General features: G+C 48.1%; 2 protein-coding genes across 4 annotated transcripts in view; both read right to left on the bottom strand.

Moving 5' to 3' along the window:
• LOC144718709 (dual specificity protein phosphatase 8-like) overlaps positions 1–6,009 on the bottom strand; it is a 52,852-nt gene extending 46,843 nt beyond the window's left edge. For both annotated transcript variants that reach the window (XM_078594180.1, XM_078594181.1), the window contains exon 1: positions 5,874–6,009. The gene's annotated coding sequence lies outside the window, so the exon portion shown is untranslated. The remainder of the gene's footprint in view (positions 1–5,873) is intronic.
• A 3,938-nt stretch (positions 6,010–9,947) lies between these two features.
• On the bottom strand, positions 9,948–26,815 carry LOC144718708 (uncharacterized). 2 transcript variants are annotated; one of them, XM_078594179.1, is made up of 2 exons: positions 25,178–26,815; positions 9,948–16,165 (listed from the first exon to the last, which is right to left on the bottom strand). In XM_078594179.1, the coding sequence occupies exons 1-2, from the start codon at positions 26,148–26,150 to the stop codon at positions 16,044–16,046; spliced, it is 1,095 nt and encodes a 364-aa protein (XP_078450305.1). In that variant the 5' UTR covers positions 26,151–26,815; the 3' UTR covers positions 9,948–16,043. The 2 variants fall into 2 exon arrangements, with proteins under 2 accessions (XP_078450305.1, XP_078450303.1); XM_078594177.1 differs by having other exon boundaries at positions 25,172–26,814.
• Between the last annotated feature and the right edge of the window lie 392 nt (positions 26,816–27,207).

The following is a 27,207-nucleotide window of genomic DNA, read 5'->3' as shown; positions in this document are numbered from 1 at the left end:
GATAATACGATTCTTCATCAGCCATATTCAAATCACTGCTGCATGAATGCCCCCCTCCCCATGCCGTCTCCGTGTCCCGGTCTTGCGATGCAACAATCCTGCACGCGAGCTGATTTCATCTCTGTGGCTGGCCGCCTCTTGGACACGCGCCCTCATTTTGGCTGTGCCACTCGGTGATTATTCTCGACTAAGGGCCATCATTTTTTCTCTCGCGACATGTCCTGCCCAAGCACACTTACGGCAAGAATGATGTCTCTGACTTGCTTATGCCTCCTAACCCCAAGCGTTCATCTCTCTGTCTCTCAATGCAATTCCAAGCATGCATCTCTGCATGCGTCTTTGCATACTGTTTTGGTTTTGTTACGGTTGTTCCGTTCCATTTATTCCAATACGATTAAGAGGATGCTCATGAAGATAATGAAGAAGGTGAGTAATTCAGAGGGTAAAAGCACCATGAAATCCTGGGTTCACATCCCACCTTTCCACCCAAGATAAAATGCATGTCTTGGTTTTCGAACCCGATGACACGAGTTTGATTCCCTGCCATGGTTAACATCAGTGTCGAGTGATATCTGATCCGGTTCTCGATCTCCCCTTTCACCAACCCACACTGACCAGCGTGGTGAAGTATGGTCAAACAACTTCCAGGACCAACAGAGTTTGAGGGAAGAAGAGCTTTGACAAAAGGGATGTCAATTATAACAGCTGAAAATGTGCTTATTTTATTCAGCTTAAATGAAAATCTGTAAATGATCGAAAACCCATCAAAACGGAAAAAATATTTTAATAATACTATCGGTGTCATGTCATGAAACATATAATCCATATTTGGTGTTCTCACAGAGCAGTGTACTCCTTGTGTGAGAGTATGGCTGCTGAAAAGTAATGTTACAGGGCTTCTAAAAATTCCTTAATGTGACGTCCCTTTGCCCTTTACATCATAGGGGGTGCACACTTTCTTAATGCACTCTGCTCTGATATTGTTTTGAACTTGACCGTCAAATCTTATCGTAAAATAAAGGAAATTATTAATCCATAAATTTCCACATCTATTGATCTCCACCAACCCACAATGACCAGTATGGTAAAGTCGGGCAAAATAACCAAGACCATCACTTGCACGGCATGGGGGAGACCCTGATCCAAACTAAAACTAAACTATTTTGTTTGGTTATTTTAACAGGTAAGGCCCACTGTTCCATCTGTGTATTGACAAAAAACGATCTGCACATTAGCACGAGTCTCTTCTAAGCCACCTTCAGGCGTCCAAAGCTGTTCGTGAAAACGGTGTCATGATGAGCTGGCCACAGAGAGAATGGTTCCTGTGGTAATTCACTGAATGGGCAGTCACGGTGATTGAGCATCCCTGCTTGCTCGCTACACAATCAATAACCGAAGCCATTCTCGGCCGTAGAACGATTCAAGAGATTCAGCTGACAAGCGATTGGGTTCGCATCTTCAAACATCCGCGCCGGAGCACTGAGCCATCACCGTTAATGCAAAAGGAGCTCAAAAAGTGGCCCACCCCGTCCCCGCTACATGATGAAAACAAACATGTTCTCCAATCTAATTATTGTAATTGTGTACATCTACAGCCCACTGCTGGATAAGGGCCTCCACAACGCCTGCGGGTCGCGGGGGTAATTTGGTGAGGGAGGGGAGCGTAGACGCTGCAGCTTAGAACAGCACAACAATGGATTTTGTGGCACTTGCCGAACTCGGCTCACCGAGTCGATGGCACGGTGCGCTAACCACTGCGCACCCCCCCCCCCCCCGCTTGCGTCCTGCTCGTGTAGCTTTCTTTAGTCACATCTCTGACAATGTTGACGGTCCTTGCTCTAAACCTTTTTTTCCCCCGAGTAACTCTGATTTATTTCAGGATTCTGCCTTGACCCGTCCGTCGCCGGCCTAACGTTTCCTCTTCATTAACGACGATCGCCTTTCACTATCGTGCAAACCTTACGCGTCACCTGTACCGTAGGTGTCGTTCATCATTCAGAGCGAATTTCAGTGACTCACTCGTTTCACGGTGTGGCGTCTGGCTCGCGGCGTCAGAGAGCACACTGTCTGGCTCGCCTGTGATGGTTTTAAAGAAACAAACTTTCATCGACTCCACTCAGCCAGTACTAAAAGAAAACCGTCATCAATTCCTTTCCAAACATTTCCTCGTTATCCTTGCCTCGTTATCCCCGGCTTGGAGTAGGGGTTATTGGCATAAGGCACTACCACCACAGTTCAAGCCATGCCAATCAATAATAAACCAATATGATTGTACCCGATGTTCCTATAATGTTATGAACACCATGGCAGTATCATGGGGGAATACTAAAGTGAAATGGATGTGGTCTGCCAAAGTAATTGCTGGAATTGTGTTCCGGATTTTTTTGTCTTCAAATTAAAATTGCTTTAGCACTCATCCAATTGTTTGGAGTTCACTGTCCGAATATCCACGCCGTTAACTTACTCACCCCCCCCCACTCAAATCTCTCCACTCTCTTCTGTCGCCGTGGTACGCGACGGTCATCTCCCACAAATCAAATCACAGGGGTCTCCGGCATTCACTTTAGCCCCCCCCCCCTGATGTGCCGCACTTTGGCACTAATCTCTCGGCCAAATTATTTGGCAGCGGCCCGGGCCGAGGAGCACCATCGGCCCTGGCGAGCGTCGCGCCCGCTCGATCGTGCAAAGTGCCGCCCGCCCGCTGTGCGTTCGGCCCAGCACGCCGCGTTACAATACACACCAGCTGTCAGCTGTTCGGGGTTCAAGTCCTGGCCATGCACATCGGCGGTAAATGAGATGTAAGCTTGGTGCGGGCTTCCCTTTGGTCTTCTCGGAGCTCAAAGTGAGTGCCCGTCGCGATGTAGCAACAGCGGCCTGACGAAATTGGCTGCAGATGCTGCCGTTCCCCACGACATCATCTCTCGACGAGTCAACATTTTATCTTGGGGTATTTTTACTCTTATTCAGGATCTTTCCCAGCCTCCAGTTTTATCCCGATTGATATTTCGCCATTATAAGCCTCAAGAACCCATTCAGAACTCTCGCAGGGCAGAGGCAACTCTTTGTGTTGGCGAACTGCCCACAGAAGAGGATGTCATAGAGCTACCTTCAACGTTTCCTTCAAGTGACCTCTGGTCCACAGAGTAGGTGGTAGCACTTTACCGCCCACTCCACTAAGTAATGTTCGTCGCATGACAGTCTCAAAGCTATATTTGTAATTATATATTAAGTACAGATCCAAATTTAATGCGATGAGTTTTTTTTTGTTGTTGCCGTTGTGCAGGTCATTTGTGGCTGGGCTGAGACGAGGCAGTTGCCGTGGATTTGGACACACAGCCTCAGCGGTGTCGACTCTGGGCGCCACCGCAGCCAGATGTTAAATAACTCACCTGGTATATAGGAGGTCGTGGGTTCGATCTCGATCTTGACGTCCGTATATTTAGAGTTTGCATGTTCTCCCCGTGGTCGCGTGGATTTTCTCTGGGTCCTTCGGTTTTTCCCTCCACATTAATATTTGGCTGCTTATAAAGGGCCACGCGATAAGCCACTTCGTTGGGCTGTCAACAAAGTGGCTTATCGCGCGTTAAGCGAGGACTGACCGACTACCACTGGACGCTTTAGGGAAGCGGCACGTTACAGCAGTGGCGCGTATGCCGCTAGCTGTAAGAAGTTCGTGGTTCGACACCCATTAGGCCACCCTGGTTAATACTGCGAGTGGATAAACACCCCCCCCCCCCCCCAAAAAAAAACGAGTCGTCTTTTGATTTTTGCTGTTGACAGTTGACGTTAAAAAAGTCCGTGACGTGTTTTGAAAAAAGGAAGAAGAGTTGGCTATTGTGTGCCCTCGCCACGTTCGACGTGAAAAATATATTTTTCTCACAAAAATACTGACCGTAATTTTGAAACCCAACAAATTGTCTTCCCCTACTGCAAAAACAAAAACTTCGCCGCAACCTCCTTGAAAACAGAGTCACGAAACTCGGTGATGATTTCTAGGGCAAACAAGTTAAATCGCAAACATATTCCGTGACATGGTATTTCTTTGAACAGTAATTGGCTACGGTTGCGGCTTTACAGTATGTTCATAAATCTGTGGGTAATTTCTTCACACGTAAAAAAAAAAGTCTGCATGTGCCTAAAGGCGTAATGACGCATGATTGGTGTGCTATGAAGAAGGGCCATTGCCCGAAACGTCGTAACCTATGATATATTTTCCCCTTTTAATGCCACACACAAAGCGTTGTTCGCGACGAACGTGTTGAGTGTGCTTCTGCACCACCACCAACGCAGCTTCAGTGTCAAATTATCTTCATTTGAAATGACACATGAAACGCATTAAAATTATTCAACGACGATGATGATGATGTATGCGCGTGTGTGTGGGCAGCAGTGGCGCAGTGGTTAGCACGCTGTGCTACAAACCCGGCCACCCGAGTTCGATTGCCGCACACGTCCAACATTTGATTTGAACTAATCCTGGGCCTCTCCCCTAGGCCAACTCAGCCGTAATGAGTACACGGTGCGGTGGTGTAAACATCAGTGTCGGGGAGACAAAGGCGGCCGGGCGTGATCGTTTGGCCACCCACCCCCCTCGTGTGCCGCGATGACCTTCATAGGTGCTCGCGAACAGCACTTGCCCCAACAGCAAGTGAAAGGCTACACGGAGCATCTTTGTCTTTGTGTGTGCGGGTGCTTAGCAACGCACTGTCAGGGATATACCCAGCCCCCCCCACACTTCCACCTGCCCGGCCCCCAAGTCCAAATCCAGACCCCTCTCTACCCCTAGTCTACCCCCAATCCCCCAGAGTCCTGCCACACACTATTTTTGGCCCTCTGCTGCCTTATCTCCGTGCCCACTGGATGTTCAGATCAGAGGTTTCGACTGTGGATACACATGCAGTCGGAGCGGGATATCATTGTAATTACCCCCAGGAAGGCCTCACTGAGTCTCACGGCTCTTTTTCAGGAGCGTCCTGCCAAGTTCGGGCAGTAGGGAGGCCATGCTTGCTATGTGTACAATATTATATGCCTGTGTACTCTACTCTATTCACAACTGTTGCAGTGCTCACGGCACCACCGATCTCCCCTGTAATATAGCCGGGAAAATGGCTGAACGGGGCCATCCATCAAATAAACTTGTAATTTGTTCGTATAAAAAAACTAAAATCAAATTTGGCTCGTGAAGCCGGCACACAATGGCCTACTCTTGCGAACGACGCTACAGGATCTGTAACTTAGTAGGTATTTTTAATGATTAATACACACCACAGTATTTACCAGGGTGGCCGCTGGATTCGAACCGTGAACCTCTGCAACAAGCGGCGACCTCGCTACCACCAGGCCATGCCACAGTCCCATTTCAGGGCACCCATTGGGAGCACGGTCTTATTGCAGACAGTGAGATTTTATCGGAAGTTGCCCTTGTGTTTTCCCACCAGTGAAATGCAGGGATGTGTCGATGATTGTGCCAGGTCTGTGTTCATATAAGGGGTGCCTATATATATGCAGCGGTGTATTTATACAGTATAGCATATACATGCGACTTCATGTGAAGAGGATGTACAGAAACTGTGGGCGAATTTGTGTTAGCGAGGCAGGCAGTCATCGGCAAGAGAGAACGAGGTAGGTCTTGAACCTGGACTTGAACACGGGGCATGGAGTTGACAGCACGGATGGCAGGGGAACGGAGTGCTCAAGCGATCAGAGATATTGTTGGGCTCGTTAGTGCGTGACCGTCCGATATCATGCGATCATGTGCAGGAGCATCAACCATTGGGTTAACCAGTGCCAAATCTGGGATCGAATCTCGACTCCGAACCGTGACGTAACCATTGAATTATGTGAAGCAGAACATTGCTAATGAACTCTCTTACCGGATAAATCATCAAGCGCCATGATCGATGCACTCGCTGCTGGATGAAAGCCTCCCCAAGCCATCGTCATCTCTCCCATGGTCCCGCGGTGTAACTGTTCAGCTCCTGCACGTGCGCTGATTCCATTGTTCCATCTCTGCAGTGAGCAGCAACCTCTTGGGAAACGTCCCCCCCCACCAACCCCAACCCCCACCAACCCCAACCCCCACCAACCCCACCCCCCACCACCAATCCCCCCCCCCCACTGGCGGTCAATGTCGACAGTTTTAACCATCGGCTCATTGTCCTTTCGGGGTTAAGCACTGTATTTATAATTGCCTTTGAAAAGCACGTTTCAATGTACTGCGGTCATAAACACCACCCAGCGTAGTAGCGCCATCTGGTGTGGATGTGATGAGATATATATAGTGGTTTAATCGTGCGGTCGGAGTCCGGTTATGGTTCGAATCTCGTAAAAGAATCAGAAACTTTAAACTGGAGGAACTGTGGAGCGATTTCTCACGTATCCAGTATCTCATCAGTGCTGGTTCATTATCACCGTGACAATCCGTGCCTCTGAGACAATCAGCCCCAGGACTTGAACCCAGACCGTCAGGTCACTGGTTCGGTGAGGTGGCCGGCTTGTAACATAGATTAGAGCGCTGAGTTCGCACTGCTGAGATCCTGGGTTCGAATCCAGCCAACTGGTTATCATCAAATAGCGAACTGATGGCCTCAACCTGGTCACAAATGACGGCACGCAAAAAGCCAACGCATTCAATTTGGTTCTGCACTCAATTTAGAGAAATTCCATCTCTGATCATTTAAAATGTCTGACTCTCAGTAGTAGAATTAGCACGAAAATGCTGCCCCCTATTGCACGAACCGGTGGCCACGTGAAGAGATCTCCGCAGTAGCTCTGTGTCATTTGCTTCCGGGGGCCGTTCTCAAACACAAACGGTTGCTGTGCTGTGCAACCGTTTGAGCTGAATTGATGCGTCGTCACGTGACTTGATGCTGATGGCAAAATCAGGACAGAATTGGGGGAAAAACACTGGTCAAAACACTTTTTCTGGCATAAGGTATTCCAACGGTTTTAAGGTAATTTTGGGGTGCTGATTCCAAATCTTTCATCAGTTTTGTCTATCACATCAGGCTTTTGAGATATCAAATATTGCATTTTCAATAAAAACTGCAGAAGAAAAATATTAAATAAATGTGGATATCTACATAAAATGATATTATAAACACACTATCCAAAAAATACAGCACCATATTTTAACACTAAAGCAATCACTGACTCGCAACAACTTGCAATCATAAGTGACGGAGTTAATTTCGGGTAAAATAAATGAAAATGGGATATGCCGATAGCATAAACAATTAACCCGTAAAAACAAAGTTTTTCACTATAAATCCTTTATATGCGTGGCGGCTAGAGTCCTCTCGTCCTCTGGCTTGAGATGGCTGCCACCTTATGGGTCAGATGATTGCCTGCCACCATTAAGCAATTGGTAATTAAATATAAAAAAAAAAATTCCAAAAAAGTGTAAAATTTTGGAAAAAAAATTTCACGAAAATAAATTGTCACGCACAACAAGTCTGTGTGCAAAATGTCAGCTCGATTGGATCACGGGAAGTGGGTTAAAAAACGACCGAAAGAGTTGCACGGTCATAAGCACGCAAGCAAGTGAACTTAATATAAAGGATTTAAAAATGAGATATGATAGAGAAAATCTGAGATCAGATTTGGAATCAGCACCCTGAAATTAGTCTAAAACAGCTGGAAAAGTCCAGGCCAGAAAAACATGTTTTTTTTGTTGACCAGTGAAATAGATGTGTGCATGTATGTATGTTGAACTTCTTTCGCACCGTACGTAGCTAACCGCGCTAATTGGAGGCCAGCACGGTTAGATGACAAAAAAAATAAACACGTTCCCGGCTCAGTACTCCAACCCAGACATCAGCCCCTCGACGAGACGTTCACTCAGCAATCAGGCTACAGTCGGATATTAGAATTCCTCGAAGTATAGTGTAAAAAACACTGATGTAATGCATCCATTGCAAGCACATGCAAGATGCGCCAGCCGTGGGCATGACCCAACGCACCCACATGTGTCCCAATGCTCTGCGCCTTTCAGATGCGTATCTCGTGAGAACGGGCACGGACCCACGAAGCCGCGTTGCGAAATATTTCCCAATGACACGACGCGCTTTGGGGCCGTGCATAAATGACGTCACGCACCTAGGAGGGGGGGAGGGTCAGACATTTGTGACGATGTGTGACGGGGGGGAGGGGGGGTGAGAAATGTGACATCACATCAAAATGCGCAACTTTAAATAAATGTAGACAACACGTTCTACTTAATTAAATATACTTTTGAATAAATGTTTTCTCCTACAACATCACAGTGCAACGGCACATTAAATACGCACTACAATGACAATAGTTTAAAACGATTTGAAGCATGTTTTTTTGTTTTTGGGGGGGGGGGCAGAGCTTTGTGACATCATATTTGAGGGGGGGGGGGGGGTCTGACTTTTTGTGACGCCGTGTGACGAAGGGGGGAGGGGGGGGGGTCAAAAATCGTCCAAAATCGCGTGACGTCATTTATGGACGGCCCCTTATAACGCGGATGCGAATTGGATACAACGCGATCGAGTGAACTGCGTTGCACTCGGGCGGGATGCTGCTGGATTCTTCTGCATGCGCAGTCGTTGTTCAGCACTGCACACGCATCTCACGTGTTATCGCGGACTGTGCTTTACCCCTACATTATTTGTCATAACGCGTTATAGGAGACTGGAATGTGTATTCTCGGCGCTGGGATTTAGCCAGACAAAATTGAGAACCTGCGTTTTAAATCATTGGTGACCGGGCTGATACCATAAACTCAGAGTAAACAGGTGATAGAACCCACCACGATCCTCCTGTTTCCCGGGCGAGGTGGTTAACATCTCCTGGCCACCGTGACGCCCCACTAAGCCTTGGGCATCAGGGATGTCTGTCTCTTGACGCCTCGCCAGGGCTGTAACGTTTTACCACCACACACCGCCTACGCTAAACATCGTTAATCACCTCGGTCAGTGTCAGTCCCTGTGTTTTGCACGAATTGTAATGCTGAATAAATACATAAACTACCATACTGATGTTGCCTCACTACTGGCAGTAAACAGCGCGTAAGGGATATGGGATGCTACGTCTGCAATGGCCAAAGCGAACCTCTAAGAAGAATTGATCTCCGCTGCTTTCAGCGTTGCGTCTCAACCCGAAACGAAAGCGAGATGTCGCTTTTGGGAGCGCCCTCAAAATCCGGGCTGCAGCCTTTAAAGACCCCCCCCCCCGTGTTGACCCCCCCCTCCCCCTCCCGTGTTGTTGACCCCCCTCCCCCTCTTGTTGATCCCCCTCCCCCTCCCGTTTTGTTGATCCGCCCCCCCTCCCCGTGTTGTTGATCCCCCCCGTGTTGTTGATCCGGCCCCTTCGCCCCCCCCCCGTGTTGTTGACCCCCCCCCCCCGCACCTCCCAGGGCACGAGAAATTGACCCTGAAATCTCAGAGGCGGCGCGCCTCGAAGCTTCGTTCGACTCCTCCGCGATCTTACGGGCACCGTCATTGTGCGTCTCTCAGCTGCAGACGCAGAACTCCCCGCGGCACCTGGTGGACGTGCAGCTGCAACGCGGCGTTCCTAAGTAACGAGGAACACGACTGCGTCAATTGATGTTGCTTGCGTGCGTGCGCGCGTATATATAATCATTTATCTAATGCATGCCAGGCTTGTATATAAAATGGGTATGTAATGGTAGTTGTGCATTTATGCAGATGAACATAAAAAAAATCAGCACATTTGTCATTAACACCATCTTATATTAGAGCAAAATTTGAAAAGGTGGAAGTCTTGGGGCAATCTTTAGAGCAGAAGGCAGAGCGATTGACCAGAGTTGTAGATCACATTTTACAATGTGGCGCCCTGAGAAAATAAAATTGATAAATTGACAATTTGAAATGACATGTTTTTGTTCACGGCAGTATTAAATACCCTTCTTTCATTTGACAACGTAAATATTTCGCGCGTTAAAAAGTAACAAGACACGGAAGCCAACAACAATATCGTATTTTATTAATAAAAAAAACCAAAATAATATTTTAGACGTAAATATATCTCACATCAACATGAAATGTATAAATTTACAATATCGTGCGCGATGCACATATTGCCTTTGCTAAGCGTGTGACACACTGTGGTTTAACTGTCGAGTGTTACGTGTCCAAAACCAGTCCAGGCGTGTTGTGTTGCACAATAAAAAAAAACACAGACACATTGACTTTTGAATGTTATTGCTGGTGAAAAAGTAGGTCATTTTCGAATAACCCATCATATTTTTATATATATAAAAACTCTTTGACTAATGTATGTACATAAATACATGTGACGGATGCAAGCTTGGAGCATTTTGGAAGCTGACATGCCCCGCCTCGCACAATGCAAAGGACAACGCTTGTCACGCCATCCCAAGCAGACTCAGCTGTGCCGTCTCTCCTATAATTTCCTGGAATGCTATCGTCGAGGAACAGTCATATACAACAGCACTAAGCACCCCTATGCATGTACATAAACAAACAGCATGCACAATGTCTTACCACACATTTCATAGTTGTAACTTAATGCAAACCAGAGTCAGTTGTGCCATCTCATTCACGTAATTTCCTGGGATGTCAAGCTGAGGATCAATCACCTCCACCAGGACTCATTGTGTAGCAGGTGTGACCTGATCACCGACCGGACGACCTTGAAAATGTCAGGATGGAGCATGGAAGAGGCAGATCCCTGAGACGGGCATTGGAGTGACAGAGGTCACTGACCAGGGAGAAGCCTCCACCGATAACATACCGGGGTTATCAGCGACACGAGACCTTGGAAACTGGCCGTCGATGTTCAACCCACCGAGAGTATTGGCGGAAGAAAGCAATCGCAAAGGAATGTACATAAAATTCAGAATGAATATACACTATGTTAACATATATACACACACGCACACACATACACGCTTAGCTGATGAGAGTATACGTGCAGGTGTTTCATCAGTTCAACATTCCAAACTCATAGACTGTTTCACCTGACTAGTGTCAACCTTGCTGGATTCCACAACTCTGCGGCCGTCAGTGACGGTTTGGTCACATCAATCCACTTCTGGATGAGGGCCTCCTCACAACGGAAGGCACTCATAACGTGACAAACGCATTGTGTGCTCAGTCTGACCGATTCAGGATGGCATTGATCAGGACTGAACTCTTGATCATGATGCCGTGTCATTATCAAGGCACTTCACCCATTCAAACGTTGTTTTAAGTCAAGGCAATTTTAAAGAAGTGTCAATTTTCCATCATCGTAGCCAGCGGTAGTAATTCCACATTCCTATGGCAGGGTCAGTTATATACAAAAAAAACAACCACTATTGACATCTCACAAAGTGGTACTCAATATATCAAACTCTAAGACAATGGGCCACTGCAAACATCGAGTGAGATTCGAACTTGTAACCTTTGAATATGAACTCAGCTCTGAAGACACAGCACTGCGGTCAATTAAAATGTTCCAAAAGCTGCAATGCCAACTTAAACAAAGGTCTAAACTCGACTTGCTCTCATCAAGAAGGGCATTTGCTCATGCACAGAGTTGTCAAAAGCCTGCGTGTTTCATCAGCAATCTATTGCTGGACATAAAGTGCCAGGGTAATAAGAGTACACACCACACGATATTTTTTGTTTGGAGAGCTCAAGCATCTGGAATCGGGCAAGTGAAACTACAACATGTTGGTGGGGTCTGTGGGCTACTTTGATGTTATGTGGGCAGTTTGGCTTTATCTCTGCCATGCTTCGGCAGGTTGTAGCAATGTGGCCCATTGTGGCGTTATCACCGCCGTGTAGTGTAGCAGACACAGTCAAGGCTGATGACAGATAAGTTAAAGATTATTCTCAGAAAGGCTTTGTGGGGGTCCATTGGCATTCTTTGCAGAGACAGAGCGAGGATGTGCACTGGGCCCTGCAAATGTTTCCATTGTCACAGGCTTCACCCAAGGTTTTGCGGAACCCGAATCACCAACTGTTCGCAGAAATTATGGAATCTTGCGTGGGATGGTATTTTTTTAAAAGTTTCATTTTTATTTTATTTTACAAGGTAAGGCCCACCGAGCTGTATAGCTCTTTTTCAGAAGCAACGTGGCTATCACAAACGATAGCTCAACGAAGTGGCTCGTCGTAGAAAATTATAGTGGCCAAATTACTCGAAACGCATATTTCTAAATGTGGAGGGAAAAACCGGAGGACCCTGAGAAAAATCTATGCAACCACGGGGAGAGAGATATGCACAATCCAAATATACAGCAGGCGCCAGGGTTCGGATCGAACCCACGGGGCCTCCTATATACCAGGCGAGGTAGTTAACATCTCACCACAATGGCGCCCAGCATAACAAAGACAGTGTGCCTTATTTTTTATTGGAGTGTAGCGATGGTGCATTAGTTATCATACTGCGCTACGAACACGGTGATGCCAGTGTGGTTACCTGACATGGCAAAGAGCTGATTACCGGCCACAGCTAACATCACTGGTGACCGATCTGTGAACCGGCCCAGAGCCCCCCCCCCTTCGCCAACCGACATTGACTGGCGGCGTGAAGTTACGGTCAACCAACCATGGCCCACGTGGTGTGGGGAGGCCTACATCAAGCGGTGCAATGACTTAAGCGCTGTACATCAGTTTCCAAATCACAATTTGGTGGCTTGTGAGTTCTGATAATCGATCCTTCGAGGATCCATAAAATGTGTACCACTTTGTAGAGGGCATCAGCGGTGGTTGTCCTATGGAGTGAGTGGTCCCTGTCACAGAAACGTGGAATATCTGCCACTGGCTTAGGACCATCAGAGGAGATCGTGTAAGTATGCAGACAATTTCGTTTACTTCGAGTCCGAGGCCTATATAAACATCTTCTGAAGCTCCCAATGTTCTTCACCAAGTATCTAAGGCCATGTTCCAGGTTTGCAGACAAAAATCGATATACACTTACACACAGTGTACATTTACAGTGTATGTACAACACAACTAGCCTACGAAATGCTGCGCATACACACATGTACAAAACATGATTATTGTCATCTTGTTTTCTTTCTCGCTGAGATAAAGCGCCTCTTTTGGAAAGGAGACTTGGATTCCACATTTACATCGGAAGGGTTACTGTATAACTATATAAAAATAATGTATTCTGTATAAAGATTCTAGAACTATTTAAAAAAAGTTATGCATCCTAATGTATAGACCAGAGGTCACTTGAAACATTTTCAGAAGTAGCTCTTTGACATCAGCTTCCATGGGCCGTTGTCTAACAGGAAGGGTTGCACATCTCTTCGAGAGATCCGAAGGAATTCTTTGTCTCATGTCATGATGTTGATAGGAGTCGGAATCAAATTTAGGCTAAGAGACCATCGCACAATGGCTTGGTAATGTCGTTAATGCCCTTCAAAATAACTTGGCTGTGGTGGAAATTTAACAGCTGGGTGAAAAAACATTGCCTGAAAGGCGATTGCATTGGCTTCGATGTGATTCAGCACGTGTCCATGAGTTCATCAAAGGCGAACGTATAAACACGACACTGTAAACTTTTTTGGTAACTGTCCTTCTTAGATAAGACAGATACACTGTTACAACTTAATAGGCGCGTGGCAATCGTCATAACTCTTTGTAAATACTACATCTGCCGGCACAGCTAGAATATTATACACTTGAATATAGAGCACATATATTTATTTAACACCACACCAACCAATGTATAATTTAAATAACAAAACACAATTGCTGTACTCTTAAAACAAAATTAGGCAATCTAATTCAGAGATGGACAAAAACTTGGTGAGTGAATGCTACGCCCTATGTCAGAGCACTGAGTCAAGCGCTCCACAAACTGTGAGATTGAGTTTGAAGCAAAGGCTTGCTACCAACAACACCTCTCAAAGAAAGCATCAGTCTCAAGATTGTGTTTTTTTTAGGAGCTGAGCTTAAATTAAGTTGACGTTGTTGAACAAAGGGTGAGAAATCAAGGCACCAGGGTGACACTTCTTAATCAGGGGGTGGCTCTCTCTCCTATTCCGGAATATCCTCTGGTGAGAGGTGCCGGGCAGGTGTGGGAAAACTCACAAGCCCCTGGTTGGCTGCTGTTTAGCTGGAGTTTGTCCCAGTGGACCAGAGGGTCGCCTCAATGAGACTTCCGGGTCTCAGAAAGGAAAACACTGATTGTTGGCTGTGCTTACGCACTAAAGAGCAGCTCAGAGTATTCAGCCTTGCACAGTCTCACTGGGCGACTTCAATGCTCACGTGGGAAACGATGGCGATAGCTGGAGAGGCATGATTGGGAGGAATGGCCCCCCGTGATCTGACCAAAATGGTGAGATGTTATTGGGATTCTGCGCTTGTCACGGAATGTCAATAACAAACACCGCGTTCGAACACAAAGATGCTCATAACTGTACCAGAGCACCTTGGGCCGAAGGTCAAGATTGACTTTATAGTTGCATCATCGGACCTAAGGCCGTATTTTCTGGACACTCGGGCTAATCGGAGGTGCTCTATATACTCATTGGCTGCTACTGTCCTTCCATTAACCCAAGCTTTTCAGTGTTTTTTGCAATGATTTGTTTAAAAGTATTCATAAACAGTTGTGAACCAGTTCATGCCAAGTAACAATATGGTGAAAAATGAACACGGGTAAACAATGCATTACCGCTAATTCCCTTTGTGAAAATAATCTGTTACACGTTACTTACAAACGCCACGTACAGCATAAGTTAATGGAACATGATCGTGATTGAAGGTGTTTTTACCATGGTTTCTTGGCGTTCAGTCCGAGTGTCTAGAGTTTATAAGCAAACCTGGACTAACTAGCACGCTCAAAGTCTTCGTTTCCACTATCTTCATTAAGAATTATTATTCATCATCATTACACGGGTTTACCCAGGCGTCATTTGGTGGTCAGTCTTTCAACATCGGCGTATTTCATTTTAGCGAGGAGAGGAGAACCGGAGAACACCGGAAGAAACCCGTGCAGACCAGGGGGGAGAAAGTACACAAAAAACCACACATACACACAGAAAGGCACTTGTCGGGAATTGAACCCAGGCCCTTTTTGCTGTGAGGCACACATCCAACTACTGGGCCACTCACAGAATACAAAAATGTACCATCGGTGCAACCGGGGGGCACTTCTAAATCAATTCGTATCGCACAGGATTCATGATGACTGCGCTGTCCGATCGGAGGCTGAGATGGTTGACAAGGACACACGTTGACACCAATCATAATTGAGTCAATTCAAATTCTACAGGACTACAGAGGTCACGACTTTTAGCTGCAAACGTGTCTGATCTTCTAGGTCCACTTCAACCTATGCTGGGCACCACGAACACCATGCTAGGGTGCCCCCCCCCCCTCCCCGAGTTCTACCCGTCACGCGAGTGCCCCCCTCTTGACAAATGGCCACGGCCCCACCGTCTGTGCCTCCCCTTTCTCTTCGGTGACGACTGAACAGACATCACAACGTCCTTCAGGGCAGCCGTGCGAGAGCCTAGTTCCATCATCTGTTCTTGCAGGGGAGACACCTGGGATTTGTTTGAATGACATAGTAGCAATACAGTATAATTTGTTGGAATTTAGAATCCGGCACGTAATGGGCAAAAACCTTGGCACATAACATCATAGGGATTTTGTTGTCCCAATTTTGCAGCGGACAGAGTGTTTCGGTAACTCCCCACGTAAGCTTGCGGGCGGCCGGGGAAGGAATCACACCTTCGATCCTGCGCAAAATGGACATCTGTGAATTCGAGCTTCAAAGGTCATCAGATTTCTCCATGATGAAGATGACTCTGAAAAAATGATTCGACCGCCAGGGCCACTCGGCTACGTCAGCTCCGGACGAGTCGTAAAAACTAACGGGCCCACACTTTCGCTCTTCCATATCCTCGAGCGCATCAGGAGTGCCTGCAAATCTTCCTCAAAATTTGACACCACAGCTGCGGGGTCTGTTTTTTTTTTTCCGTGCGAGGGCAGCGGGCGTCTCTCGCGGGGTGCCGAGGCGCGACTTGACCCCGAGCGCCGGGGGTGAGGGGGCAGGGGGCGGCGGGGAGGAGGCGGCGGGGGTCACGTCGCTCACGTGGTGGAACCCCGGGCCGCGGGGGACGTCGTCCGTGAGGCGCACAGCGCGGGGTTGGCCCGTCGCCGCGACCCACTGAGTTTGCTCCTCTTGCGCGGCACGCAGGTGACGGAGCATTCTGCACGCACACGTGCACACGCGTGTACACACACACACACAAGCACATGTACACACGTGCACACACAAGCACGTCAGTCAATTATTTCACGGCGCTGGTCCCAGCCACACTTGTTATGCCGAAGGCTACAATTTTGTCACGGTAATTTTTATTCAAATGTACAAACGAGGTGTGGGGAAACAAACCAAGAAGCCACAATTATTATTTAGCATAATTGTATCGAGTAGGGTTCTTCGACCGGTGTCCCGTGGGCCAGACGTGGCTCGTGAAGGCTTTCGGTGTGGCGCGCCGTGCGACACCCTCCGAGATATCCGGCTAGCAGCGACGTAAATAGATACAGATTAGTGAGATAAAAGAGAGTTTAATGAGACAAAGAGAAGGGAGAGCTGTAGTCAGGAGATAAAGATGAGTGAGATAAAAAAAGAACGGCCTGGAGAAAAGACGGACAGATTAGTGGTCACGTGTACAGATGCGATAACTCTGGCGACGCCATGTGATGTCGTACCGTCTGTCGTACAGTCGATACACGTGACGGAGCATCACATGGCCCGTCAGTACATGCTAATATTATTTAAAAAGTTGTTTGGTTGTGGTGCCTCTTATGGAAAAAATACACACTGAAGAACACTAGTGTATGGGATGACAATAAATTAAGACATTTCCAGGAATTATTTTACATGCTTCTCGATATCAAAAAGACGAATAGTGAATTGTGCAATTACTAAATTTAGCACACGTCTTAAAAACAATATTCGTTTGCGTCGGAATTAACCGCCTTTATTTCCTGCGCGTTTATCTCCCGAATAACGGGGACATCGAACAGCGCAACCGCTGCATTCTGCAAAATCGGTTATTGCGACATCGTTCAAGTGCACAACTCCCTCTGACGTGGGCTGCAACACTGGGAAACCCATCGTGTGCCCAAGTTCACGACATGAAACATTTGTTCTGAACCAGCCTGGCATGTGACAGCAAGATGCAAGCGATCAGATAAACCGAGATCCCACATGTGACAAGCGTCTCGTGCTGTCGACACTCTGCCCCCATTGAACTCCAAGCTCAAGGCTATGAGATGTAAATTATGCCAGAGTTGAGTTATACACACACACACGAGGGATGGGAAAGGCACACGTGGGTATGGAAAACAACAGATACATACATACACGTATGTTGAGATACACACACGAGAGATAAATAGAAAATGTATATGCACACATGGCTGTGAAATACTGGGGGGTGGCTGGACAGCACCATGCCCTGCTGCCTTTGTCTCACCAGTGGCGATGTTTTCTTTACACACCGCACCAGGTACTCATTTGAGAACGAGTCGACCCAGGACCGGTTCAGATAGAGATGTACAGTACGCGCTCGTTATTCACGAACTTGCTATCCGCGATTTTGGCTATACGCAAATCGCATCTGGGACTCTACACGACTGCATCGAGAGCGAGAAAGCGATGAGAGAGAATGTGATGAGATATTTATTATAACCAATTTAGATATTTTTTACGACAATTTTCATGCATTCAATAGTATAATTTACGTATTTTTATTTAAGGAAATTCATTAAAAACAAGACAGGTTTTTGTCGGCCAATTATCATTGTCCACGGAATTGTCTATTCACGAACATCTCCGGAACGTATCCCTCACGAATAACGAGGAAAACACTGCAAGACAAGACAAAGATCCCCCGTATAGCGTTAACAGACTGTTGAGGCAAGTGCTGTTAGCGAGCACCTATAAAGGCAGCCACGGCACACGGGGGGGGGAGGGGGTGGGCAGCACCACGCCCAACCGCCTTTGTCTCTCCAGTTGGCGATGTTTTTTACACACCGCAACAGGTACTCATTTGAGGCCGAGTCAACCTAGGGGGAGGCCCAGGACCGCTTCAGATAATCGTCACCGGTGTTGGCCGTGAGCGGGAATCGAACTCGGGCCGGTGGGTTTGTAGCGCGGCGCGCTAACCGATGCACCACCGCTCCACACACACAGGTACACACACGCGCACACGTGCGAACCGTGCGTAGTGCGTGCGTGTGCCGGTTAAGTCGAGGGAAGCGTCATGGGCCGGAGGAGGGGGGTGCAGGAGTGGAGAGGGGGGGGGTCGCGTTCTTGTTTACGCTGAGGATTTGGTTCCCTCTGCCGTGTCAGCAGTTTCACAGTCACGCCGCACCACACGCTATTTAAATTCCAGCACGAGGCACCGCTACCCGGGACTGGCTCGGCTCGCTCTCTTACAGCTTCCCCCCCCCCTCTCCCCGTGTGCGTTCGCGAGTCTCTTGTCACACGTAATCCATAACGCAAAATTATTATTAGCGTTTGCAGTGGAAGGATATAAGGCTCCAAACAAACATGCGGACAACACGCATCACTTACACTTTTCAATTGCCTCCACATAAAACTACAAGTTAATGTTTGCTATGAAGAAGGACCATTGCCGGAAAAGTCACCTGTTTAATATATTTCCCCCCCCCCGCCCCCTTTCACAAGCACAGTGTGTTTGAGACGAATGTGTCAACATCATCAGCTGAGTGCCCAATCAGATGAGTCTGGCTTGAACCAATACTGGTCACAACTGCTTGCTGATTAATAGGCAAGGACCCTTTCACTGTTAGATAAAGGGTCCCTGGTTCACGCAAAAAACGATGTAATACGTGACATAAAATAATCGCCCGCGTCGTTGTGCAGAATACAAGCATCAAAACGTGTCAACGTTCCTCAGTCACATATCTTTGCCTATGTATATCTCTTTGCTCCCACACACAAACGCTTTATCTCTACAAATTTCCGTACAGAAAACAAGATTGTGGCAGTTATCTTGCATGGAAATGCGTGTGGGAAAACACGTTTTACTGCCACGGTTGAATTATGATTTCCCAATATCCTAAAAACTTCCACCTCCACACCACACAATGCAAACGTAAGTGCACGTTCTCGTACAGCCCCGTTGTCAATCCACCGATGGGTGAAGGCCCTCCCTACGCCGTACGGGTTGCTTGGTCATACTTCACCATGCGCTGTCAGTTCAGGTTGGTGAAGGCGGACAGAATAGATGTTCAAGCATTACAAGTACTGTACAGGTTTGACTTGCTTCACGCAGGTTCGGTTTGTGCAATTTTGCGTATATGTGGCTCACATACCAAAATTCGCTATATATATTCGGTTCAAATTCACTCATATGCGGGCGGATATGCAGTCGGACATTGTGTGTATTGAGTGTGTACTGTGCGTTTGTACTCTGTGTACTGTGTGCGCTACTCGGCAGGCAGCCGTCTCGTGCAGTGCATTGTGGGTTGGGTGACGGTGCGGTCCAACCTACGAGATTTCTCTTTGTGCCCCCCCCCTCCTTTTTGTTGCAACGCATTTCCTACTACCGCGTAAAGCGAGGGAAGAAACCTGTACAGCACGATGTATTTTTGCTGCACTGCCCCCCTCTGCTGCCCACCATGTAGCCCAGCAGCCTGTAACACCTGTTGGCCATGGAGGTCACCTATCCAAGCTCCATCTAGGCACCAATGGCCAAGGACCATCGGACACTGAGCTAGTGCGACTTAGGTCAAAAGTTCAAGAGTGGGATGGGGTGAGGGAGAGACAGAGGGGGGGTCTCTCTGGGAACTATCAGTGAGGCTGAGCCTCACTGATATCCTGAGCTCAAGACCTTGGACCTGGGAATTTCAGTTGAGGCCGAGTCCTCGGTCGGGAGAACTGCACCTTGTCAAATCTCACACTCGGGAAGAAGCTCAAAGACACCGCAGACCGACTCTCCAAGCAACCGCTTAATGGCGCCCCTGATGTGCAACACTCGTCCATGCATCTGTACAGCTAATGTGTCAATCCACTGATAGATGAGGACCTCGGAAATGCCACGCAGGTCATGAAAGTTATTTGACCATACTTCACCTAGTTGGTCAGTACTAGTTGGTGAAGACGGCGAGTACAGTAGATAGCGGAGTAAAGTATAGTTTGCTGCACCACCGACTACTGACAGCATAGCCCCCCCACAGCAGCCTACCACACCCGTGGGATGGCGAGGTTATTTAACCCTGCTTTGCCATGCTGCTCATTTGGAGCAGGAGAAGGTGGAGAGAATTTATGCAGGAGCATATAAGTACAGTATAACAGAGGAATTTGCTGCACTGCCCTCAGCTGCTCATAATGGAGGGCCAGAACATATATAACACCTCTTACGCATAAGTTACCCTTTCCCAAGCACTACACAGGTTCATGCCGGCTGAGCTTCTGAGATCTGACAATCTGATGCACATTCCCTGTGATTTGGTCATCATTCCCTCTCTTTGATATTTGCAGTCCCAAAATTTGGTCTTATATGCATGTATGTATGTTGCATTTCTTTTGTACGTAGCCAACCATGCTAATCGGAGGTGCAAACCCAATAATTTGAGACAATAGTTAACATTTCAGGACAGACCTTGGTGAATGGATTTGGACACTAAAACTTCCAGCATGTGAAATCATGGTTTAACCTAGAAGCCATCCATGTGGAGCTTTTAGTGGTATGCCCTCTTGTGCACGTGTTTTCTTCGGGCACTCTAGTTTCCTTTCACAAGCCACTCATAAATGGAACGAGTCAAACATTCCAATTTGGAACCCTCCTGTAAGAGAGTATTGATACTAAGTGAAGCATTCCTAGGTAAAGGCCATTATTATTATTATAATATTCAGTAGAAGTTCAGACTTTGAATTTAGGATCTCCGTGCCAAAAGCATCAGACTAATGAACAAAGTCATCACATTTTATCGAGCCATCACATTTGTATCTAACTCTTGGATCTGTGGATAAAACTGCTGAGATGTGTCTCTACCAATGTGCAATACTCACAACACAAAACTGTTTATGTCCCAACTCCGCATTGAAATAAAATATTGCATTGGCACATGTTAACCAGGATGCTGCCATACATTTTCAAATGATGCTGCTAGATCTTTGAAAATTAAACATAAATAAAATAATGCCTCCTTTCCATATTTGTCTCTCCAAGTAACAAATAAAAGAATGTTGTACACAAATCATTGGCCTCATGGCTTTCTGAGATTGCAACTTAGCAGCATGTGTTCAATCCAGGCAAACTGTGGACCTATTTTGACATCCAGTGTCTCATCTGCATTCAGGCTTGCTTGGACCAATGCTGGTGAATTGCCCACGTTTGTAGGCGAGGACCCTTTGTTTTCAAATTAAAAGAGCATTGTGATTATTTCTCTTAAGCTAGTTTTAAGGCCATGGGAAATTGGGACTTTGTAAAACCACGAGTGAAGTGGCTGAACGATGGGAGTCTTTGACCAGGCTACCACCTGTAATCAGTTGTGTTGTGTCAAAGAGAAAATGCACGGGTCCTGTTTCAGGACACACTGCTGTTAACATCCAGGTTTACATCCAAAAAAATAATCCAGGTTTAACTTCTTAATCGTGCATGGCAGGTAAGAATCAGCAGGGCACAGAAATAGAAAGCATTTTTTATAGAAGACATCATTCATGGGAATAATATCTTAATTTATAACCCCATGCCACTTTGGCATTGTTCATTGTGTCTGTCATTAGTGATACCTGGAAAATCAGATGAACCTATGGATTTCCCCACTGGAAAGACCTGCAGTTGGTTGGCGAGCTTGCCATTGAGCCACATCACATGGAGTCAATTGATCAAATCATCATTACCGTTCCAACCTCACTCTTGTACTTGATTTGCATCATGACACTCAGCGGTCCGAGCTACTACCCCACAACTTCTCACCAACATCTCGGCAGTGGACAGAATGAGCCCCGTTAACAATGAAACATATTTTATGGTTTTGTATTGCGCAATTTATGCAACGTCACAAAACGCAGTGCAATCCGAAACATGTATGTGCATATATGTTCAGGTGATTTCAGCCAATTAATGAGTGTCTATAACAAGCGGAAGGAGACAAGCACCTGGGGAAAACACACACATGCAAGCGAGAAATACGCTAACCCCTTAATATAGATGGGACAGATGGATATTTCGCCCACACTTGCTGTTCCACCTTCTCCTGGCATGTCAGGGGATCGCACCTCCAAACTCACGGGAAGGGAGTTTCATGACATTTGTTTGATCCACCAAACACCTCGGCTTCCACAGCGCCGGGTTACAGGCGTGCGCAACCACCGCCCTGATATGACCTCACCACTGTGGCCTCGCCGTGCATGGACAAGGGAGATAGAGAGACATACAGACTCGAGGACACCCTAGGCACGGGAACACCGAGCCATGCATGGGCTCCACCGAATTGTTTTTGTAACTGGACGAGGTCATTGCGCGGCCAACGATGCCAGATGGGCCATCTGGGATTGCCCAGAGTGTGAATGCAGACAGGTGCAGACTGTGACGCATGATGTGGAAGCAGGAGGATTGCCCTCTGACCAGGCTGGATGGTGGACTGAGAGCACCGGACGCTGCGCACGGAGGCACTGCGGACTGGCTCGGCCGGGCACGCATGCGCAAGAAGAACTGGTTAAAATTGTGCAGCGTAAAACCATTTAAAAGTGCAGTCCCTTACGTAGGGGGGGGGTCAAAGATCCCTTGGCATCATCCTTCAGAGTAAGATGCTGTAGGCCAAGGTCATTGCACAAATCGAAATCTGGAAAACTATCCTCCAAACTACATTGTAATCAAATAGATGATTTGGTCATACTGCGTTGGCAGCGGTGCACAAGCAGAAATAACAAAATTCACATTAATCAATAACACTGCCACCTTAAAAAGACAAACATATATAATACATGACGTTTCAGGCAATGGGCCAGGCCAGAAAGGTCAGAGAGATCTGATCTCTCTAGCCTCGCCCATTGCCCAAAACTCTCTGACCTCTCTATGCACTGTGAAGGACCATAGCATGAAACGTCACCTGTATATATACTCTTTATTTTTAAGGTAGAATTATTGTAATAAGAATATACAATTTTGTTTGGATTTACACAGATGCTAAATGTGACCGCATATTTCCATAACGTTAAACTATAATTACCTGGGTCTCCCTTGCAAAAGATGCAGCCAATCAAATTTGGTTAAACACAGCATATAGGATTACTCACACTTGATTTCCCATTTTTTTTAACTGATACTGCCAATATTAAGCGGTCAACGGTTGAGAATAACGCCTCAAGATGTGTCATGGCTCCTCCAATGCAGGTGATAATGTCCTAAACAGAAACTGCTGTGTTGATGCGGCAATAGAACTGTGGATTTCTTGCAAAGTTGTTTAGCGTTACCGGGAAATTGGCGAACCCAGCCACTTTCACTCTTACACGGTCTACAAATTGATGTTTTTCATTTTGCATTCAGGGAAATTTGTATAAAATTTACACAAGGGGTTTTTTTTGCGGTTAATTTCAATCGCTGTTTTTTTTATTTAATAGTTTTTAAAGTTATCTTGGAATTTTTTTTTTGCAAAAATACGTTGGTCAAGAGTTATGCCATTGTGTGCTAACACATTGACACAAATCAACATCTAAAAAGTTACTTGCAAGATTGTCTGGCAAACTTCGTGTATCTGCGACTATTGTATTTTTCAACAATCTTGAGTAATACAATAGGAGAGTATTTAGAAAAATCTGGAGGTATTTGTTTAAAAAATATATCTCAGCAGGATTTGGCAATTTTCAAGCGCCCATCACCTCGCATCTCCCTGTCCATCCAACTCATCTCTCCCATCACACTCACCACCCTCATCTTCCATCCCACTCACCTCTCCCATCACACTCACCACCCTCATCTTCCATCCCACTCACCTCTCACATCACACTCACGACCCTCATCTTCCATTCCACTCACCTCTCACATCACACTCACGACCCTCATCTTCCATTCCACTCACCTCTCACATCACACTCACGACCCTCATCTTCCATTCCACTCACCTCTCCCATCACACTCACGACCCTCATCTTCCATTCCACTCACCTCTCACATCACACTCACGACCCTCATCTTCCATCCCACTCATCACTCACATCACACTCACGACCCTCATCTTCCATTCCACTCACCTCTCCCATCACACTCACGACCCTCATCTTCCATCCCACTCACCTCTCCCATCACACTCACGACCCTCATCTTCCATCCCACTCACCTCTCACATCACACTCACGACCCTCATCTTCCATTCCACTCACCTCTCACATCACACTCACGGCCCTCATCTTCCATTCCACTCACCTCTCACATCACACTCACGACCCTCATCTTCCATCCCACTCACCTCTCCCATCACACTCACCAACTTCGTCTTTCATCCCACTCACCTCTCCCATCACACTCACGACCCTCATCTTCCATTCCACTCACCTCTCACATCACACTCACGACCCTCATCTTCCATCCCACTCACCTCTCCCATCACACTCACCAACTTCGTCTTTCATCCCACTGAACTCAACCTGGAGGGCCAGCCTGCGGTGTCGCCCATGTCTCCACCACCTCCATCTCCCATCAAACACCACACCTCTACATCGAGAAGAGCATGTGGCATCATCAACCCCTCAGTGGCATATATATCGAGTATACACGCGGTGCATCTGCACCAGAGGCGCCACGGTGGTGAGTTATAAACTACCTCTGCTGGTATACAAAGATTTCGTGGGTTCGATCCAGACCCTGGCGCCTGTATATTTGGAGCTTGCATGTCTCTCTCTCTCCCCGTGGTTGCGTGGATTTTTCTCCGCGTCCTCTGGGTTTTCCCTCCACATTTAAAATCAGCATGTGTTTTGAGTAGTTGGCTGCTCTAAATTTCCACAAGATAAGCCACTTTCGTTGAGCTATCATTTGTGGCCAGCTCGCTTCTGAAAAAAAGCCATATAGCTCTGTGGGCCTCACCTGGTAAAATATAAAAAAATAGTTTAGGACTCACGGCTAGAATGGGGCAAAGGTACAGGACGTTGAATTGCATTGCTTGCACCAGGACCTATGCCAACCACAACACGCCACTACCACTCCACTACCACCTCCGACTCCCACCCCACTCACCTCTACCTGTAGGAGATCCCGTGGCATCACCAGCTCCTCCACCGCCTCCATCTCCACCACCACCACCTCCTCCCCGGCCTCCTCTGCTCGCCTCCCTGGAGCTTGGCGGTCCAGGACCTGGCCCACTCGGCTCTGGACTAACATTGGCCGATGAGGGAGACGAGCTGGACGTAGAGGAGGAGGATGATGATGCGGACGACGAGGAGGAAACCCGAGTAGGACACAAAGAAGAAGACGAAGAAGAAGCCGACACGTTGTCCGACACGCGCTTGCCGGCTCTGCGCAGGTTCACGGGCCGGTAGAAGGCGCACACGGATGCCGCGGGAACGGCCTCCCACGCGAAATCTCCGCCGGGCAGTGGCCGCTCCGACTCGAAGTCGAAGTTCCACTTGAGACGGTCCCTCTCGGCCACGGATCGCAGCTGCTGCCGCACGTCTGGGGCACCGACGGTGGAGCCGCGGGCCCCGGGGGGGCACGGGAAGAGTCGGCGGCGGGCGCGCAGCTGCGGTGACCCCCCTCGCTGACCCGCGGAGGAGGGGTCCAGGTCTCGCCAGTCGCGTGGGGGGCCGTCACCACCCCGCTCGTCTTCTTGGTCGACGAGGTGCGACCCCGCGGGAGCCTCGTCCCAGAAACGTCGGTCTCGCTGGCCCTGGGCCCAGCTCAGCGGGTCCGTCTGGTGCTGGGACGCTGCGCGGTCGAAATCCTGGTCCAGGGCCCACGGCGACGCTGGGTCGTGGCACATCGGCTCTGCTCGGTGGTGGGCCTCGTGCCACGGGAAGGCTTCGTTCAAGTTGGCGTGCAGGTGCCGTGGGGGAGATCCTCCACGGGGCCTGTCCGGCAGGGGCCAGGCCGCTCGCTCCTGGTCGGGGGGGGGACCCCGTGGGGCCCCGCGGCCTGCGGCCCGGCGTGGCTCCTCCGGGGCGGCCGCCGAGGCCCATGAGGGTGCCTCGTCCTGGTTGGAGTCCTGGTCCGGGTCCATGGTGGTGGTGTTGGTTCGATGTAATTAGTGGGGCCCCGTTTAAGATAATGCGATGCTGCCGGTCTGATTGTAGGTGAAGAGATGGCAGGAGGTGGTGGTTGTGTTGATCGGACACACACACACGTATACACACATAGAGATACACACAGATACACACATACAGACACGCACAAGAACACACACAGTACCGTATGTGTAATGTATGCTGTAATGTACACAAAGAAACACAAGAACAGACACACACACAGAGTACTGTACGCGAAATGTACACTTGGGTACACACACACGGATTCACACACCCGCACACGGAAACACACGCAAAGTAATGTGATGCACACTGTATCGCACACGCAATACAAAGTACACAACACACGTACACACAGGCAAGACTTTCAGTACATGATGTAAACGTACCACTGTTGCGTACACACACACAGAGACTTGCACACACACAACACAATCTCACACACACACACTCAAGACATCAGACACACACACACGAGTGTGCAACGACCTCCCCCCACCCCCCTTAGCACACGGGAGTAAACAAGACTGCAGGAATAAACACACAGACACACACAGACACCACCATCGCTAACACACGACACACACACACGACACACACACACGGGGCCGGCCAATGCCGAGCACACGGAACAAACACGAGGAGGGGGTGGAGGGGAGGGGCTGCGTGGTGGGGGGAGGGGGGGGACGGCCCCGCCCTACCCCCGCCCCCTGTTTACAACTTCGAAACGCGTGACGTCACCCGACGGCTACGCCTTCAGCTCCCCCTGCCCCCCCAACTTCTCACCGCCGTCAGCCCGCCCTCCCCCCACCTTGACAACAAGCCCCGCCCATAACGATGTACCTCCCCCCTCTCTCTCACACCCCCTCGACGGACCCCGCGCCCCTCTAGGCAATAAGCCACGCCCCCCAACCTCTCACCGCCACCCCCCACCCGCCTCCCTCCCCCCACCTTGACAACAAGCCCCGCCCATAACGATGTCACCCCCCCTCTCTCACACCCCTCGACGGATCCCGCCCCTCCAGGCTATAA

Source organism: Lampetra planeri, chromosome 5 (genome assembly GCF_965212315.1).
Source record: "Lampetra planeri chromosome 5, kcLamPlan1.2.h2, whole genome shotgun sequence".
NCBI classification, from domain to species: Eukaryota; Metazoa; Chordata; class Hyperoartia; order Petromyzontiformes; family Petromyzontidae; genus Lampetra; species Lampetra planeri.
The sequence above is the reverse complement of the archived record's forward strand: the minus strand, read 5'-3'. Positions and strand labels throughout refer to the sequence as shown.

What these genes read in the sequence shown, in the direction of transcription:
- LOC144718708 (XM_078594177.1), bottom strand. Translation starts at nt 26,150, where the DNA reads ATGGACCCGGACCAGGACTCCAACCAGGACGAGGCACCCTCATGGGCC. An exon ending in GGGATCTCCTACAGGTAGAG is followed by an intron (nt 16,166 to 25,171) that starts GTGAGTGGGGTG and finishes GTGTGCGTGCAG; the next exon opens with AATGCTCCGTCACCTGCGTG.